General features: G+C 48.1%; 1 protein-coding gene across 1 annotated transcript in view; it reads left to right on the top strand.

Annotated features, from left to right (window-relative positions):
• LOC142591398 (neprilysin-1-like) overlaps positions 1 to 8,982 on the top strand; it is a 30,689-nt gene extending 21,707 nt beyond the window's left edge. The window contains exons 5-6 of the mRNA XM_075703725.1: positions 6,480 to 6,788; positions 8,539 to 8,982. Of these exons, the coding sequence (XP_075559840.1) occupies positions 6,480 to 6,788; positions 8,539 to 8,982 (753 nt within the window). The remainder of the gene's footprint in view (positions 1 to 6,479; positions 6,789 to 8,538) is intronic.
• The last annotated feature ends 11,100 nt before the right edge of the window (positions 8,983 to 20,082 follow it).

The raw sequence follows: 20,082 nt of genomic DNA, 5'->3' as shown, positions 1-20,082 counted from the left end.
TTGCGTACATACGACCGCGTACGACGCCGGTTATTCTGACCGGGTCTCTACCGCTCTCTGCGTCGTTATGTCGCAACTTGCGAATTGTGTAAGCGCCGGAAGAAACCTCCCCTGGCACCTGTCGGACGACTCCATCCAATTGAAGTTCCCTCTGAACAGTTCTTTCGCGTAGGCCTTGATCTGCTTGGCCCTTTTCCGACGACGACTTGAGGGAACAAGTCGATCGCCGTCGGTACTGATTACGGGACACTCTACGCGATAAAGAAGGCCTTGCCGGTAAGTTGCGCAACTGACGTCGCCGATTTTCTCCTACACGACGTCATTCTCCAGCAGGGTGCACCTCGACAGTTACAGACCGCGGCCGCTGGTTCTGGTCTCGAGTTGTCGACGACCTCCTCCGATCTTGTGCCACTGAGCACAAGCTGACCACCGCCTACCACCCACAAACGAACGGTCTTACGGAACGTCTCAACCGAACAATCACGTAGCTGCCGTCAATGTACGTCTCCAACGATCACCGCGACTGGGCCGCCAAGCTGGTTTACGTGACGTTCGGGTATAACCCGTCCCGACATGACCACCGCAGGATACTCACTTTTTTATCTCATGTATGGTCGCGACCCCACACTGCCGTTTGACACCATCCTCCCTTCTGTGCCACGTGGTGCAGCTGAGTACGCTCGTGAAGTCATCTATCGTGCTCGCATGGCACGTCAATTCGCCCAATCTTGTTTATTAGCCTCACAGCATATACAGAAAAAGCGTTACAACCGCTGCCATCGCGATGTTATGTTAGCACCAGGTGCCAGGGTGCTCCTCTGGCCACCATATGTTCGGGCTGGCCTCTCCGAGAAGCTTCTCTCTTGCTTCACAGGGCCTTATGAAGTCCTACGTCAAGTTACCGACGTAAATTACGAGATTTCGCCGCTTCACTTTGATGCATTCTTAAGTCAGACGCCTGTCGTCGTCCTGCTGAAGTTGCCCGGCGGAAGCCATACTTCGCTCGCAATTCTTCGCCTCACATGCGCCGAGACGGCGCATCGCCACCTGAGGGTCCTGTTACGGAAGGATGAGAGAAGAGAGAGGAAGAAGAAGATCGGAGAGGCTGGCTGCTGCGTATTGTTGTTGGCCAGCCATCTTAACTATTCTGACTCATCCTGTGTATATATAAATATAAGTAAAGTTTTCGTATACTCGCAACATCCCTGTAACAATATCGTACAAACTGTTGCGGTCTGCCTTGTCACACGCTCCTGTAATGCCTAAAAAGGCCACATATAAGGTTTCTTTTCTACTCTGCATATTTCAATACGCTAAGTAAGAACAAATAGGTTATAATGCAGATGACTACCTATTCTGAAGTCATTCTGAAGTTCTTCCAAATGCCATAATTCTCTGCCTATGCTCGCAGGTTTAGTTTAGTTACCTGCATTGCTGGCCTATATATTACCGATGTAATGGTCAACGGTATATATGCGTGAATTCTATCTTTCTGCCCTTTACCTTTACTAATTAAATTCATTTTTATTTGTCGCCGACTGTCTGGTTTCGGTCTATTTCCTTAAAGTTTTTCCTACTGTTCTCAACAGAACTTTCTTGCATTTTGGTCCTAGTTCATCAATCAGCCTAACGGGAAACTCGTCTAGCTGTGTGTCGGTGTGCTTAGAAATTTTCTCTTCGGCTTTCTTCCAGTTGAAATTTGTCAGCACCAGCTCCTTCTCCACCTGGGTTTCTTTCATGCTCTTTTTTCCTTCAAATACAACCTCGTCATTGCCTTGGAAAGTTCGGCTGTTAGTTTTCGGATGTCATTTAATACCGCTTCCCCTTTCAGTTACTTTGCAACGTCATCTAGAATATGTTGTTGTATTGTTGTCGACTTCCTGCCTAATACTTTTATGTGGATCCAAGATATACTAGTAGCGGCCTTCTTTTTATCACCTGTTTCTTACAACCAACGTTCACTTTCACGTTTTTTTATCTTTGCTTGCACCAGTATTTGAACCATGGATATTTTTCTCCCCGTATACTTCCCATTATCTTGCTACTTCATTCTGCTGCAACTGAACTTCTTTTTTTGCCTGCCTGTGCTCTCGAGATGCTTTCTGTCGTTAGGCGATCGCTTCTCGTACCTCCCTGTTCCACCAGCTTTTCCCTAGGACAGGGGGATACCACACTGTACACGCACATTGCTATCTAGTGGCGGTTCAGTGAAGTCCCCGTGTGGCGTTGGTTCGACTCAGCGGAACATCGGACGAATGTGAAGGATCACTTGTTTATCACAGTGGAGTGGCACACACTAAGTCCCAAATACCCAGTTACCCGATTTAGTGTCCAAAGAGGTTCTTTGAAGAGCGGCTCACACTTAGACAGGGACATGCTCAGTGACCCAAGTCGGTGTCATAGATGTTCGTTGAAGATCGGTGCAAGCCCAGAGCCAAATCCCCAGTGACCGCTGGCGGCATCAGATAAGGTCGCTGAAGAGCAGCGCGTATCTATAGTGACCAATGCTGGGCCGCCGGCTAGGTTTTATTCTTTTTTTTTATTCTCCTGCTGCCTTCTCACGCGATGGCCGTGGCAATCGCACGAACGAATCAATCGAATAATATTTGGGGTTTTACGTGCCAAAACCACTTTCTAATTATGAGGCACGCCGTAGTGGAGGACTCCGAATATTTTGACCACCTGGGGTTCTTTAACGTGCACTTAAATCTAAGCACACGGGTGTTTTCGCATTTCGCCCCCATCGAAATGCGGCCGCCGTGGCCGGGATTCGATCCCGCGACCTCGTGCTCAGCAGCCCAACACCATAGCCACTGAGCAACCACGGCGGGTCGAAGCAATCGAGTGTCGTCGTGACGCGTCCGCCACCCAGGTACCGAAACTGGGACTGTGTTAACGAAAGCTTCTTACGCTAGTAAATTTCGCAAGAACAAGAACAGCTTAATAGGGACAGCGAACATATATCAATAACGAAGGCCGCCGACCAATAAGAAAAAACTTCTTATGACCGAAAACGTTTGTGAATCCGCCTCCTGGTTCATAGAAACAGCTGTTACAGTAGGTCATAGAGGACGCTCCAGAGCCTTCCAGTACTTTTTTCCAATGGGTTAGCGAGCTTGAGCTTTCGTTTACCGCAAAGCTGAAAAGTCGAAAGCGCCGCGCCAGTTCCCTTTTAAAGGGCAACTACTACGGTTTCAGTGGGCAACTGCGGCGGTCCTGCTCTCATGCTGACGTCTTGAGCTACAAGATGCAAGCTTGTACTTGATAAGATAACAGATGACAAGATAAGCACTTGCCATGCTTATGCTCTACGAGGGCCGTGTAGGCGTGATTATGACATCGTTCACATCGGCGCACCTTTAAGAAATGTAGGAATATTTTAACTGCAAGCCGCAACGCCTTAAGGCGCTTGCGAATCGCGCTTGACAATACCGCGATGATGTCGTTGGTTCAAGCCACTTTGGAGCCACTTTTGCGGCAGCGAAAATTTCATTTTTTGAGCAGGAAATCAACCTTTTGACGCAGTTGCAGGGTACACATTTTCGCCAGCAAATATTTAACTCTATAGCTAGAGCAAGTAGTGCCATGTCCTCCAACGAGAATTCACGTATGCGCACGCGCATGTTTCCTTCTTTATGATACCTCAGAGGATGAAATTCACCCATTGGTGTTGATTATGCTGTCGAAAAACCTCAGTTTCGTTAGTCCCATGAGTTGCTGCCCTCCTAATGTACAAAGTAATTTTCAAATAGGTTTCCTATTTGTACATCATTCAAAGGGGCTTCCCAGATGCTCCGTTTGCCGCGTCTGAGAAAAGAAGCAGAACGAAGCAGAAGCTTGAGTACTGGAAGCGCGTGCTGCGCAAATTTTCAAGGCGTTCTTTTCGCTGTAGAAAAGAACCCTCCCGGTGATTTTCTGTCTTGCAGTACAAGCTAAGTGTTGCAGTCGTCTGGGAAACTCCATGTGGTGTTATGGCGGTTGATACAAATAACGCATTACTCGCATTTTACTCTAACTAGAGGGAAATCTGCCACTGCGATCGTTCAACTATCATGGGAATGATACGGGACGTTCACGTGAGGGATCGCCAGCCGTTTCTGCGCAGACGTGAGTAAGAACGTGCGCGAGAGAGAAATTCTGGGCGCTTTTGCCCCTTGAACATAGGACTCTGCCTAGGCACTACGGATGAGGTTTCTTGGCGCGCGTTGTATGCGTTTGTCCCTAGGCGTGCCGGCATAGCGGAGTGGGGTGGAGATTTGTTACGCTCGGATGCTGGATGGCCGGCGCGACGAAACAGGTGATGCAGCGGGCACTGACGCCCCGTTTGGCGACCGCTCTGTCGGACAGACTGTCTCGCACCAACGCCGCGCATGCTACGTCAGTAGTGACGGATCATACTTTGTCGCGCCTCACGCCGATGTACCTTTAATATAGCACGCAGATGGTTCCGTGGGAGCAGTAGGGACCGTAGCAGAGGCCGGGTCGCATATATTGAATATGTAGAAGTCAGACCGCCTTAGCAACCGCGTTTTAACCCAGTGGGCTGGGAGGTCGCCGGTGACGCTCGACGCCCCTGCGACCGCTATGAGAATACGTCGCGCTACCCTAACGCCTCTTACGCTCACATAACCTAACCTAACGTGGCCGAAACGCAAACACAAAAATCCGCACGGCGTAACCGCTGTGAGAATACGCCACGCCACGTAATGCCCTTTCAGGTTAACGTAACTTAACCTAAGGTAACCTAAACCTAAGCTGACCTAACCTAAAGAAGGCGAGACGCAAAACCAATACTCCTCACGGCGTGACATCAGGCAGTGGCGTTCCAGCGCGGTTGCTAAGGCGCTGTGCGTTTATTTCACTCAAAGGGGACCACTCAAAGTTGCTCCTGAAATTTCACGGACAGCAGCACAGGAAAAGCCTGTGACTGTGAAGATATCTGCCCAGCGGTCGATTTAGACACGACTGGCCTCCTTGGAGCCCTTGGGTTCAGCGAGAGCAGGGGGAAAGTAAACATGTCCGCAATAGAGATAGGAGACGATTGGAATATTGGTAGAAGAAAAGTATAATAATAATAATAATATTTGGGGTTTTACGTGCCAAAACCACTTTCTGATTATGAGGCACGCCGTAGTGGAGGACTCCGGAAATTTTGACCACCTGAGGTTCTTTAACGTGCACCTAAATCTAACTACACGGGTGTTTTCGCATTTCGCCCCCATCGAAATGCGGCCGCCGTGGCCGGGATTCGATCCCGCGACCTCGTGCTCAGCAGCCCAACACCATAGCCACTGAGCAACCACGGCGGGTAGAAGAAAAGTAGGGAAACGACAAAAGACGGAGACGTACAAAACAAATATCGCAATAGAGGGTATAAAAATTTGTTTATGGGAATTGAACGTGTGTGTTCATTTTTCTTTTTTTTTCTTTTTCTTTACCTTAGGTAAGACATTAGGCAGTATAACAGCAAGAGCTTGCTGGCGCAACCCACCGCCCCGTTCCAAAGGAGAGGCTCATAACATCCATCCATCCATCCATCCATCGATATGGTGCCTCGAGGTCCGCCTCACCCGCCGCTGCGGACGAGGAGGAGGGCATCGAGATACCCTATAAGTCGAGGACGGCTTTCTGTGGCAATTAGGGGAAAGCTACGGAGACAAAGCGCGCACAAGTGAGAGCGCTTCTGAAAAGAGTCCCATGTTTTCATCCACGTTAATTTTAGCTGGGGAAGGGAAAACATAAACACCTCACTAGTAACAGTTAAATAATATAAAACACACCACTGAATGTAAACGCTCTCTTATTGTGCGGCTTTTCCTTCCCGCGTCGTGGCAAACGCGAAACCGTCGCACGTGAAGATGAGTCGATTCAGGGTCTCTTCCGAGCAACCGCAAGCGCGTTCAAACGCTGGCGGACTACTTGGCGCCGTAACGCGTGTGCTGAAGCCACGCGCCCGTAGCATTCCCTTCATTGCCACAGAAAGTTCTCCGCGAGTATAGTGCATGAAATAAGAGCGAGAGGAAGCCGTCGACGTCAGTCAGCGCGTAAACAGCTGGTATATAACGTTAGCTTGAGACCGGCCCTTCCACTCTGACCAGAGAATACACTCAGTGATTCAGCGTGGATGGAACCGTGTTTTAGTGCCCACAACGCTCGTGCCAGGAGAAGGAAAGGGAATTGCCGTCTGGACACCGGCCACCACGTCGACTGAGTGGTGGGCTGACCATGCATCCCTTCGTTTCGTCGTTCTCTTGCATCCGAACATGATCCGCGTCTCTTAATCTCCTATAGCAACATCCGTGCGCTAGCCGCGAACGTGCGGTCGATAGCAGGACAGCACATCGGCGAGGGCGGCGACGACGGCGGGAAGGCGCCTTGAACGTCCGTCGTGTAACCGCCATAAAAAAAAATCACCATTTTAACAAATTGGTCGACCGTTTCATCGTAGTGTTCCTTCAGAGTTACCTACCAACTTGCAGGTTGTCGTGCGTCCTACCAAAGGCCTTGATCTGTTCCAAGCGCACGCGATTACGCTTGGCTTGGGGTCGCCAGCCCACCGGAAGTACTTCGAGATGCTGTACTCTCACTACGGTGGCGGCGTCCCAAATGGCGTCACCTTTGAAGAGATGCTCGACTACGAGAACGAAATCATGGTGCCACTGATCCAGGTGTACTACGAACCACCCAAGCCGTACGAGTTCAAAAAGAACTACTCCGATACCTCGGGAGTCTGGGAAAAATGGACCAGCACCATCGAGGATTTCTACGATCTGACCGGAAACGAGCAAGTGAGGCGGCGCCCTACTACGAGCTTTTTTATTATTATTATTTCCCGTACGGTAGTTGAGACCCAAGCACTAGTTGGAGCAACCGGAGGTATACACGTTTCTCTGCGCATCTGCTTCTTGCGGTAACTTACACGAACCTTCTCCTGAACGTAATCTCTGAGTACCTTATGCCCAGAAGAAGAATGAGTTCAGTTTGTTACTGAATCAGGTTGCTATAAGGATTAAAGTAGGCATCGGTAACTATGTGACACGGGTGACAAGCCTGTCCTGTCCTTGCGTACCAGTTCACAGCGACGTTGGCACACTGTGGCACCAAACTATTCGTAATGTCTTGCAGAGTCTACCCGTGATTTGGCTGTTTTTTTATCGATAATGTACCACTCTAAAGTAGAGCCGTGTTGCCAGAAATGAGGCAGGAATGGGCAAAATACTACAGAAACAGTTATACAAGGCGAGCCATTACATATAGCTTGAGCTGCCAATGAAAGCTGTTTTATATTGCAGTCGCAGAAACACTTTCACTTACCATTGAAACCAAAACCCATTGAAATTCGTTGAAGCAATCTCTATTTCTTCGCTTCCGCGAGCTTGCACGCCGCAGTCAATTGGGCGCGTGCTTTTCAGTGGCCATTAGGTGTGACTGCGCTATTACCGAACTCCCCGGTAGCCCGCCAATATACGGGAGAAATATACAAAAATCAGTTACATTTGAGTGGGAAAGAAAGTTGTATAAAGGACGTGCATTAGTGCATGTCGAAGCTTATGTGTTGTTTCGGCTTATTGGTCATGCAAAGATTCGCCAGAAGTATGCTGAAAATTTGAAAGCCAAACCTTGCATCTTACACGCATTCAACAGGGATCTCGTTGGTAAAGAGGCTTCCCCCTTTCTGAGGTTTATTTTAGTTATGATAGTTAGGTGACATCAGTTACATATCTATACATCCAGGTAGTTATGCAACGAGCCACTACAGCATTCACATACCTCCAGCTTGCGAAAGGATCCCGGATTGCGCTTAATTGTGCACCACCCTCTACTCTACGCATATCTTCCACGCGTAACCATTCTCCGTCATTTACCCGCAATACTTCGTTCACGCCGACTCGTGGTTTCCGATATTAGCTGCGCCTTACGACCACGTAGGCCACGAGACCCTACACGACTGTGTATCACTTGCAAGCGCTATCTCTGGAGCCGTACGTGCGGATGTTACATATTTTGTAGCACAGGCTATAAAATCCCTGTCAGCCGTTAACGAGCCACGGGTATGTACACCCTTCAGATTCTGGATAAGCCGCAGACAGTCGTAAACTTGTAAAAGCGCGATATGGACTAGACGGAAACGGAGGAATCACAGCAACGAACACGACGCTGTTTTAAACAAACGTAATTCAACAGATTGGACGCCCAGGAAAACAAATAAATTAGGCGGGCACAACAGACAATCCTGTCTTCGTGGGGCTATGAGGAGTCTGCACAATGTGGCAGAGTCCGTTTGCACATAAAGACAAAATATCGGTTGCGTGTGCCCAATATCATCGTTGCTCTTCTTTCCCATCCGCACACTGTTAATCTTTTAATAAGCGGAAGCAGCAACTATCGCTGTGTTTAATTGCATTCGTTCCTTTTCTCGTGCTTTCCGTGGCGCGCTCTTGCAAGTTTAACAACAATTACCAGCTCTGGGTCCCCAAGTCCACACCACATCAACATAAACGAGCTAGTATTGGGTCTCACCCACACGCACACGCCCAGATCACCATCTTCACCACCAACCAGCGCTACTTGGAGTGCATCATCGAGCTGATCAAGACGAAAGAGGTCATCGTCGAGCTCGTCATAGGCTGGCTGGCCGTCCAGTTCACGGCGCGGTTCGCCAACCGAGAGCTTATCGCCAACTACCACAACACCTTGGACCAGGCCGAGGAGTTCCACCGGAAGACCTGCTTCTACTTCACCGGCACACTCATGGGAATCGCGCTGTTCCTGCCTTACATGGAGCGCGTGTACACGGAAGCGGTTCGCGCCGACGCGTGGCGAATCACGCGGGAAGTGCGCCGCACCGTGTACCAGACGCTCGACAGCGCCACCTACCCGTGGGGCGAACTCGACGCCGTCTTCAGATTCATGGAGATGACCCGGGTGGACGACATCGAGGCGAGGTTGGAAAAGCACGCGCGCCTTGTTATTGCGAAGTGATTGAGAAATGAAGGCATTTTTGTTGTTTAGATTGGAGTTTTACCTTACCCATATATACGTTAAGCCCTGGATTGAACGTATACTCGCTCGCCAGGCCTGTAAGCACCCACGTGCCACACCCTGGCGAGGTAACGCCGTAAGCATACGCACGAAATGACGCGATCTGGCACGCGCTTAAACTCATCACGTCTGACGTCGTCGTCGTCATCATCATCATCATCACCATCATCATCATCATCATCATCAGCCTGGTTACGCCCACTGCAGGGCAAAGGCCTCTCCCATACTTCTCCAACAACCCCGGTCATGTACTAATTGTGGCCATGCCATGCCTGCAAACTTCTTAATCTCATCCGCCCACCTAACTTTCTGCCGCCCCCTGCTACGCTTCCCTTCCCTTGGGATCCAGTCCGTAACCCTTAATGACCATCGGTTATCTTCCCTCCTCATTACATGTCCTGCCCATGCCCATTTCTTTTTCTTGATTTCAACTAAGATGACATTAACTCGCGTTTGTTCCCTCACCCAATCTGCTCTTTTCTTATCCCTTAACGTTATACCTATCATTCTTCTTTCCATAGCTCGTTGCGTCGTCCTCAATTTGAGTAGATCCCTTTTCGTAAGCCTCCAGGTTTCTGCCCCGTAGGTGAGTACTGGTAAGACACAGCTATTATATGCTTTTCTCTTCAGGACGTAGCGCCGCATAAAGCTTAATTTACGGAGTTTCTTAAAAGTCCCTCACACACGGTAATCGTATTATTGAGATGTTATAGACTGCCAGTCATCTTGTAAATCGACAACAATGCCACAGCGAAAAGGACACGCTTGCAGCGCGGTATGCTTTTACGGACGGATGCAATTTCGAGGATGTGCAATCAAGGTCAAATGCTGCGTCCAGGGGACGTGACATGAACGCGTTCTTTCCGAGGCTTCAACGTCGCGCTCCAAGCGCGATCATTTAGTGACAGTCTGTTGGCGTCGGCTTTCACACATTTCTTTTTGTTTCGGTGAATTTGGCGTCCTATTTCAAGGTTAGGTAACTCTAGCTGCGCGAAGCTATCGCTCATCAAGCTCGCAAAGTGAACGTGCAAACCCTATTTTTCTGCAGAAGTGTACTTCGGCTAGGAATAAACAGGAAGAAACTTCGACTAGGATTAAATGCTTTGAGTTGGAATCAACAGCACCGTCACTTTCTTTCAGAAGCGTTAATGAACGATAAGCATCATATAAACAGTTCTCTCTCTTATTTTTTTTTCTGATGTATAATTTCTTGCCTGCATGGAAACCAATATACCTTCAATGTGATGCAAACTTTCTATGCTTACTGCGAATGTACGGCTATTAACCCTAACTTAAGAAGGCAGTTGCATGTTGCACATTATATTATTGAATTTTCGCTTATCTTGGTGGCAACATATTCGAAGAAAATACTTCGACGTAAACATCCCGGCCTTTCCCTCTTTGTCTCTCCTTCTCCCTCCTGCAAAAAACATCCAGCACTGTGGAAAGCAGGCAGACACCTTGTTTGTATAAGCAGTACATAGCACATTAAACAAAAGCTAATCAGAATCCTGCAGGGAAATCGGCCAGTTGTGTCCATTCATGGGAATGGTAGCATCCATTCAAGGCCAGACTATTCTTGCAAATCCACCTCTAATGAAGTGTGCAGAGGTATCTCGAGACATTCCCAACAAGAGAGAAGGAAAGTTGCTCATCAGTTGGAAATTAAATTTATTACTGCATAAACTCGTATAACAATATCCTGTCATTAGTGCTTTTATAATTAAAGTATCCTGCACCTTGCACGATATACAAACGCAGCATGACACTTGTGTATCTGAATCTTTTTCTTGTTACACTGTGACACGCAGCTCCTTACTGATTTATTCCGCCGTGGGATTTATTGTCACGTGTGTGCAGGCTCCCCGAATTTCTACTACGGTTAGGTCTCCCGGACTCAAACTAAGCCAAAATTTTACTCAGCCCGAACTTTCTCCGCGTCGTATTAACCAAAATCCCACTGAGCCAGCTTCACGCGAACTCGTCCTAAACGGGCCGGCCCAACTCTTAGTGAACTGACTCATGAGTGAGTTCACCGACCTGTGTACACTTTACATGATAATAAAACTGGGGTAATGCAGGTCGTGAAGCAGGCGTAAGATTTTACTAATACAATTAGTTCACGAATATCAGATAAGACTGTGCCTTGAAGCTTTCCTCGCACTAATTTGTGAAGTATAATCCAGTTTTGCAATGGCTCCTATTAGCGTTCTCTAACAGTGGTCTATTGCAGCTTAAATACATGACTAGCTTAACAGACCAGGATGTTTGTTTTATGTTTCAGTAAAGGAACCATTTCACCTGCTCCAGTTGCAAAGGTTTTTGGGAATCTGGGATTTTAAGCTCCAGTTTAGGATAACGTACATAAGCAGATGTAGTGTCACACAGACGTCAACAGGATTTACCAATAGTTCCGAAAACTTCGTAATTTACGCTTGCCACTAAGAATACAAAAGGATCTAGCGCTCCAGTTTGGTAATAAACAAACAAGAAACAAACAAATACACTCCTAACAATGTATGTCATGTTTGCAGTGGGGTTAAGCCGCTGCACCACGTACTGCGGCATATTGATTTGAGCATCTAGGCATAAATTCACCAAATACTAACCGAGCGAGGCACAAGGCAAGAAACTAGACGACGTCCATGCCTGTTTGAATCCTATGACGCTGTAGGTACACAAGTGAGTGCAGCTCCTAAGCAAATTTGGGGTGTCCGCTTTTACGCCTCGAGATACATTTAGAGCCCAATTATAAAAATAAATACAGCGCAGGCACCGTGGTAAGACGACCCAGGCTAACGCTAAGATTAGAATTGACAACACAAATTTTATTCCACCCATTCCACGTTCAGTAATCGCACACTGATCCTCTGCGCCTTCCTTCAGTGTTAGACATGGGCGGTAGCTGGTGCATGCTGCTGCGTTTATTGAAAGAGTATGGCTAAAAGTAGGCACTGCTTGTGGGCAATTACGAGGAATATACAGGCATCATTTCTTCAAGAGCTGACACTGAGCGCCGTTAGTACGAGGATCTCACTGGGTAAACATGACGACTTCGCTGCAGCCGGATTTCGAACACCGCACATGAGATGCTGGTAGCAATGTGGACTCGTTGATATGTCATCTTCTAATTTGTTGTTAGCTCAGGCAGAACGACAGGGATGTAGAAGGTGCATGAGACAACACACAGCGCCAAACGACCAAGTGCAGACAGCTGTGAACGTCCACCACGTCATTTCACACTAAACTTCAGGAACCGCTGTTGCGCACTCTAAAAGAAATTTAGACTTCGACGCGTTTTTAAATTACTAAGCACGCGTCTTAGTTGCTCCTATTAAGTATATATGTTAACAATAAAAAACGCGCACACTTTTGTCTTTGCGTGTTAGAAAAGAAAGAACTGCCAGGCCTTCCATCCGAAAAACTATGCTTGCTGCCAGGACTTGTGGCATGCAACTGTGAATCGATTGGACCAGGTGTTGTGAATGCAGCGGTATGAAAAATTCACTCCGGCAGCGAAAAGGCATACGTCTTCGAGACAAGGCTCCTTCACATGCGCGGACTGAAGAGAGAAAAATCGGCACAGTCGCTGCCGCAAGACCCGGCAGCAATCAAGTTTGGGTGTCACACCAGCCGCATCGTGGAAATCGTGCTCGCGTGGAAATGAGCCCTCTAAGAAACCGCATCACGACGCGTGCGACTGTGCCGATTTTTCTCTCTCCAGTTGGCGCATGTGAAACAGCCTTGTCTCGAAGACGTATGCCTTTTCGCTGCCGGAGTGAATTTTTTGTACCGCTGCATTCACAACACCTGATCCAATCGCTTCACAGTTGCACATTGTCCGTAGCTGCTGCCGCCACCTCTGATGTCGGAGTCGCCGCCAACAGGCTCAAAGGCATGGAGGGACAGCATTAAGCTTACCTCGCACCTCCTGATTGGTCGAGGAAGCCGTAGCTTCGACAGTGCTGGGAAGAACTACCGAAACAGAGCATAAAGGGAACGCACGGGAAAGTCAAGGTGTAGTGGGGCGAGGGTGTCGCAGCGAACCGAAACTGAGCCAGAAAAGCGGAGCTGAATCCTTATTTCCAGCCGTACCGAAAATGAACCGAACTTGATACTGTTTTTGGCCGCCTTCGAACCAAATTGCCAAGCCGCGCGCACTATAGTCGAACCCTCGACCTCGCACTCGGCAGTAGAACGCCTTCAGTATAATAAGATACCTATGAAAGAGTGTATACAGTAGGTCGTTGTCATTTTTTCGCTACCAACAGGGCATAGGCTGCCTGATATTCGAAAATAAAACGATACAGAAAAACCGAGAGGTACACAAGAACGCATGCAGGGCCGCCGGGCTTTCGTTACGCAAAGGGATGCGTTGCTTTCGGCTTGCACTACAAAAAAGAAAGCAAACATCAATGGCGACCTAGCGGCAAATGCGAGAGACATGACTTTAAATTCCATGCCGCCATTTTCAGGTTTCGTATCCATGATGTAAACAGCGTTCAGCGCATTGCAAAGTGTTGTTCAGGAGCTCACTCCACAGACGTCCTGGCACTTCCAGGCGTGACGTGCAAGTGACAGTGGTCGGGTGCAGAGTACCGTCAGTTCCTATATATATATATACTGTCATGGCGTGGACGTGAACCTCCACCACGTGACCGGCTTCCCACGTTTCACCGACGCACTCACTTTTTTTTTTCTGTCATCCTGTGACACCCCTATGACCATTTAAGCTCCCTCCTCTTGAAATATCGGTGCTTCGTTACCGGGGCAGGTTCTCCGAATACCCGGACATGGAGGCCAGCTTCGTGAAGAACCTGCGGGACGTGATCAAGGCCACCTCTCGGACGGACATCAAAGACATTGGCGCGATGCCACCGGACTGGCTGTTTCACGACGTCCTCTATTATGTGCGCGTTATGCACGACCGGCACGACTACTTTCTCAAGCCGCCCATTCTGGTACCACCCATGTACCACGTTGCCGCGCCTATGCCAGTACGCCTAGGCACCTTCGGCGTCGAAGTGGCCAAGGCCACTCTCATATCCTACGAGCAGCTTCGATTCGAAGGCCACAGCACAGACTGGCTGACCCGCTTCCAATTATGTTTCGTGCGTGCAGCAAGAAAGGAGGTGGGTGCATCAGGGCGGGCTAGTTAGTTGGAGGACACGATTAGTGGGCTAACTGGTTCATTTTTGCTGGCATGGCGGGCAGGGCATGCAAACACTACCGCTCGAAAATATATGGAGGCGTTCGGTCAACGTATCTCCATATGGTTGCGTTCCTTTTGCAGCAAAGCACGGAAGCGGTGGGCAGACGGTTTTGCTCCAGTAGTACACGGAGTATATAGAGAACGCAGGGACACGTCTGCGTTAGCAGTAACTGTGGGCTACTGGACACAGTGGCAGAATGCGGGACATTATTAGCGATCGTGAGTGAAGCAAGCCACATAGTACAGCACAAATAACAAGGAAACCATAGCGTTTCCGCAAATTGTCTGTTAGCAATAAGCTGTACCCCAGGCAACTCCTTTAAGCACACAAAGGTGTTCAGACGTTTTCCATACCCCAAGGGGCCCCTACTAAAGGACAATTGGCCCTTTACAGCAAACGTCTCTCCTAGTCCAAAGGTCCTGGGGGTGTCGGTGGGCCATTGTATTTTGTGAACAGTTCACGGTATGACAAAATGCCTCAGACGTCTGCGGTCACAGCAGCGCTCGTAGCGTCATTCTTTGACGTCTCCTTCAACTTCAATACCATGAAATATTTTGTCTGTGCTTTTGTTCCACAAACATTCTGTCGCGAACGAGGGGAGCGAGTGAGCAGTCACTCGTACGATTCATTATTCTTGCTTCCTATCCCTCTGCGCACGATTAGACGAGTAAGAATAATGTGTTTGCAATTGTAATTTTCCGTTATCTAATTGACGACAGTGTTAGCAAGGCGACACCACCGGAGCAGGTACTCTAAGGCCCCTAGAGACATTTCGAAGTAGCGCCATACTGCGTTTGCCGCTGCCGTAATCTGCTAGTCATCTTCCTGCATGGATTGGCGCTAGCGCCCTCAAGCGGTTGCATGCCTCTCCACGCGCGTGCAAAACACAAATAGCTTCTTTCTGTGGTAGCCTATTTATTATTAGTACCCCTTTCGAAACTGAATTTTGTTCAGTAGAGGTTATTCATGCGCATGTTTACCGTAAAGTATTGTATGCTAAACTTTAAGAACGTTTACTATGCCACGTGACCGCACTGAGCCGGTCACGCACGGCCAGTGGCGGGAGAGGGCGACGTTAACAAGGACGGCGGCCAGACTGAAGAATGACGTTACTTTGCAAGTCCTGGTATGCGGACCTTATATGCTGCTCAAGTCTCGCTCCGGTGTTGCGGCACTCGGTAAACGGTCTGTAAACGCACGTGGAAGTGCTAAAACCAGAGAAACATACTAGAGAGTTGTATGTAATGCGCATACTTGCTGCCGTTTACGGAATACCAGATGACTGCTGTAAGGCTATTTTTCTAATAGTGTTTAGTAATTCTAGCAAGGAGGTCACAAGTTGTGGGGACAAGAAATGTCGGTTACCGATTCGTGTGCCTAAAGTACTTGCACGGAAAACATTACTGGTTGTAGCGTAAAATATGAAAACTGTTTCTTCAAAAGAGTGCGAAACACATCAAATGAGAGGCTACAACTAAACAAATTATCGTATGTTTTCACGTTAACTTCCGTACAAAATCGAAAACATAGCTTTCATACCCATTTCTGTTTCTGCATTGCTTTATATACTCAACAATACCTTTCGGAATGCGATTCGCATATTACACCCTGACCATTCGCATTTGTATGCGGAACTTTGAATATTCGCCCACTCTTAAACATTACTTATCAAGAAAAAGCGTCAGACAAGGAGGATCCAGTGTTCAGTGAACGGTAGTATGTATGAACATAACATAACCAAAGAAAACTATAGACCGAAGCGACTCTTGGCCATAATGGATTGTGCATCTTCGGGCCGGGAAATAATTTCGACCCCTGGGCTTCTTTTAGCTGCACCCTAAGCACGATGCACGATCGATTTTGTATTTCGCAACCGTAAAAATGAGGCCGCAGAGGTCGCTGATTCGAACCTTTGACCTCGTACTCAGAAGCGTAACGACGTAGCCACTGCGCTTCCGCGGTGGGTCTGGGTTAATTTTTTACCATAATTTCCGTTGACAAATAACTTAAGTTTCTAGGTACTAAGCAGTGGTGCTAAGAAGCTACGCTTTGTTATGGCTAATACGCGCAATGGCGGGCGCTCTCACGTTGATCGTCTAGTTGAGATGTGAAGACATCGGCCCAGCGGTCGATTTAGCCATCACTTGCCTCCTTCAAGCCCTTGGGTTCAGCGAGAGCAGGGGAAAACTAAACTTGTCCGCAATAGAGATTAGTAAGAGGCGATTGGAAGATCGGCGGGAGAAAAGTAGGGAAATGACACCAGACGGAGACGTACAAAAGCAAGGTTCGCAATAGGGGGCCATAAATTTGGTTGTAGGAAGAGGATTGCAGTAGAGGCTTGTTGGTACGGCATATCTTATTTTGTTATAACGCAAGCTTGACAATGACAACACAAGGCACATCTGGCACATGCAGCGCTAACTTTCAACAACAGATTTATTTCTCGTTCTCGTCGCTATATATACACCCTCGAACCGTCATACAGCACGTGTAAAGTCTTTGGAAAAATGAACAAAACCAATAAACTAGGAACCACACGTAGGCAGTTTCTTGACTCACATATTCACAGACATGTACACGTTCAACGCGAACAAAGATAATTGATCTCTTTTGAAGATCATGAAATGGGAAATGAAATGATAATGAATGAGAATGAAATGAGGATAATGAGAACGGTCAGTAAACCTTCCATTTCATTATCCTTAAAAGAGCTCAGTTATCTTTGTTCGTGTTTAACGTGTACATGTGTGTGAATATGTGAGTCAAGGAACTGCCTACGTGTGGTTCGTAGTTTATAAGTTTTGTTCATTTCTCCAAAAATATTACACGTGCTGTATGACTGTTCGAGGGTGTATATACAGCGACGAGAACGAGGAATAAATCTGTTGTTGAAAGTTAGCTCTGTGTGTGTTAGATGTGCCTTCTGTTGTCCTTGTCAAGCTTGCACTATGACAAAATAAGATTGGTTGTAGGAGTTCGTAGTGTTCTTTTTTTTCTTTTTTGTAAACATAGGTAGAACATTAGGCATTACAATAGCAAGAGCTTGGTGGCGCAACCCACCGCCCCGTTCCAAAGGGGATGCTCATAGCGTCCATCCATTCATCCATCCATGAACAGTGACTCATTTAGAGGGGTCTGTCCCGATATTTGAGTAATAGTGCCGAGTCCCGATTTGAGCCGCTCGAAACGGCCAAATATGCCGGCTTTATTTTTTCTACGGTGTGACGACCAACAAACCGGATTCACTTTTTATCATGCCTCTCAGTTCGGTTGCGCATTCTTCTCAGTTGTCTTTTGCTGCTGTGTCATAAACGTAAAGGGGTTTTGCAGTTGTCATGGTGCTGGTTTTGTTGTAGCCGGTAGGCTCCAATCATTCACAGCAGCTGCGTTTTGTATTGGTAGCCCTGTCAGTCGGACCGATTATGCAACTTTCTTGTTGCAAATTGCCCCATGGTAGGATTTAAAAAAAATATGTAGATTTCGCTCGTCCATAGTCGGCAGCTGAGACTTCGTGAGGGGCTCGAAATTGACCGGGAGAGGGGAATTGGGGGGACGGGGAATTGGGGGGACGGGGTGGCAGGCGGGTGTTGTCGCAGGTTAGTTTATCGCTAGTCATCCTGTAACACTGAATGTTATGACGGGGGCATGTGCCCCTCGTGTCAACTCCCTCCCCCTCTCCTTCCTGGCTACACCAGTGGATAACTGCGTATTTTTCGGGGAGATTCGTTTCTTCTTTAATTGGGCTACCCGTGCAGTTAAGCATTGTCGCATGGTCACTCGTCCAGAGAGCGCTCTAGCTATTGTCTCATTCGACTCATTTACCGCATTTCTGGCCACGATTCCGTCTTCTCATCGCGTGTAAACGCGCGATCAGCTCTTGTACAATTTCCGTTCGCGCGCTCGAAGCCGGAGCCCAAAGCGAACGCAGAATCTGGCTCTCGTCATTTGCAGAATGGAGCCAGGTTCCATTGCGCGGCGCACACGGCACGAAACAAAAAAAAAACACCACAAAAGAACAAAAAAGGGCGTCTTCAGGACGCAACAAACATGGTGAGGTCGTTTCAGGGACTTCACCCGAAAATTAGAGAGTAAATTTGTAAGGTCCAGGAACATATAGGTCTGGTTCGATGCGCCCATCTCGGCGAAAAGCAAAAGAAAAGAAAATAGTCTCGACGTAGGTATGTTGGTTGCAAAACAGTAAGCGCCTCTTGAGAATGCCATTCGGATGGATATTCAGGGCTGTTAGAACACGCGGCGATGGCTTCGTTCATTTGGGGCTGCACTGTTTTGATAAAGAATGAGCAGCGAAGGCGGGCGCTGCCGTTTTAGTTCTGAATACAGCCACACGACGTCGATTTTGAGACTGCACTCATACAGCCGCCTCACAGCTACGCTATAGAAGTTAAATCGGACGCCGTAAGCGTTGCCAGAGCAATTCGCTTTTGGATTATCCTGTATTACTGGCTATAGCCAGTAAACGACAACCAACAACCAACAACAACCAACAACGACAACCGACAACCAACAAACGACAACCCGATGGCTTCCTCGGCGACTGTTTCTGTAGAATCAGGCTTACATGCTTCTACAGGCTTCCGTGGGGTTTTCAATGGTGACGTTCTTATTTGTCTAAAAAAACGCCTTCCTTCTCGTGCAGCAAGCACAGACAGCTGACTCCTCTAACTACAGCTATCCGGGCAATCTCGCTGTACCAAGCCAGCGTCAATGACGGTAATGCTGGTTGGCTTAACCCTATTTGCGCATCGTGGTAACATTATTTCTTTCTTTTCCATCGGGTATATATAGGGGAAAAATGGCAGTGGCTTAGCTCGGCTATTCCAGGATATACGTAGCAAAAGCTAAGGCATAGCATGGTTAGCCTTGGTTAATCTTGATTGCAAGTGCAGGTTAGTCTGGTTGTCTAGCTATATTTCGGCGTTTAGCCAGTCGTTCGGCGCGCTGTTGGCCTGTTTCCTGGGTGATTGGTTTCCTCTTCATCTCGTTCCGATATAGATTCCAGGCCCCCTCCTGCTTATCACAATTGTCGCCGTTCATACTGCCGCCTCAACTGTGGTTGCGGCGCACGCGAGCTCTCCTTTTCAATCATCTGACATGTTATCAGGCATGCGACGTAGCTGGCGAAGTAAGCGGAGGCGAGAGCAACGACGAGGAACGCGGTGTGACGCCATCCTAAACAGCAGCGGCGGAAAGGCGCGGCGCTGCGCATTGGCGGAGCACCTGCGGCTCCGTGCTACTAGTGGCGCGTGCGCAGTAGTGACTAGAGAGCGAGAGAGGGAGAGAGAGAAATATCCTTGACGAGGCGCGCGTTGTTACGTCATGTGCCTCCTCGGAGCACCGCCACGGCGAAATTGCAAATTTGCGGCCAGCAATGCTTTCGCTAAAACACATTGTACGTAATATCCTAACATGCGGCTTAACTGGGATAGTCCTAACGCGAGCCTAGTGCATTTTACCGCTATAGCGTTAGGGTCCCCTTGTCGCAGAAAATCCCGTGTTGATGTCGGCGGATATGTCCGTGAGGAAAAATTTCCGTATACATTTGGGTATATGGATATGACACGCCTTGTTATATGGCATGCGCTGTACACGGGTTATATTGCCATACCATTCTATCACTAAAGTTGCTCATACCTTGTCTTACATTCTGGACAAAGTTATTGCTCGGGATTTTGAGACACAGCCCAGAAACAAATTTCATGAAACGCAACACGTACAGCGCATGCCTTTTATGTCAAATATTCCCAGGCTTAGATATTAGAAGCGCGAAATATTTACGGAAACCTGCAACTGACGTAATTTTTCGGCG

The sequence above is a fragment of the Dermacentor variabilis genome, chromosome 8 (assembly GCF_050947875.1).
Source record: "Dermacentor variabilis isolate Ectoservices chromosome 8, ASM5094787v1, whole genome shotgun sequence".
Lineage (NCBI taxonomy): Eukaryota > Metazoa > Arthropoda > Arachnida > Ixodida > Ixodidae > Dermacentor > Dermacentor variabilis.
The sequence above is the reverse complement of the archived record's forward strand: the minus strand, read 5'-3'. Positions and strand labels throughout refer to the sequence as shown.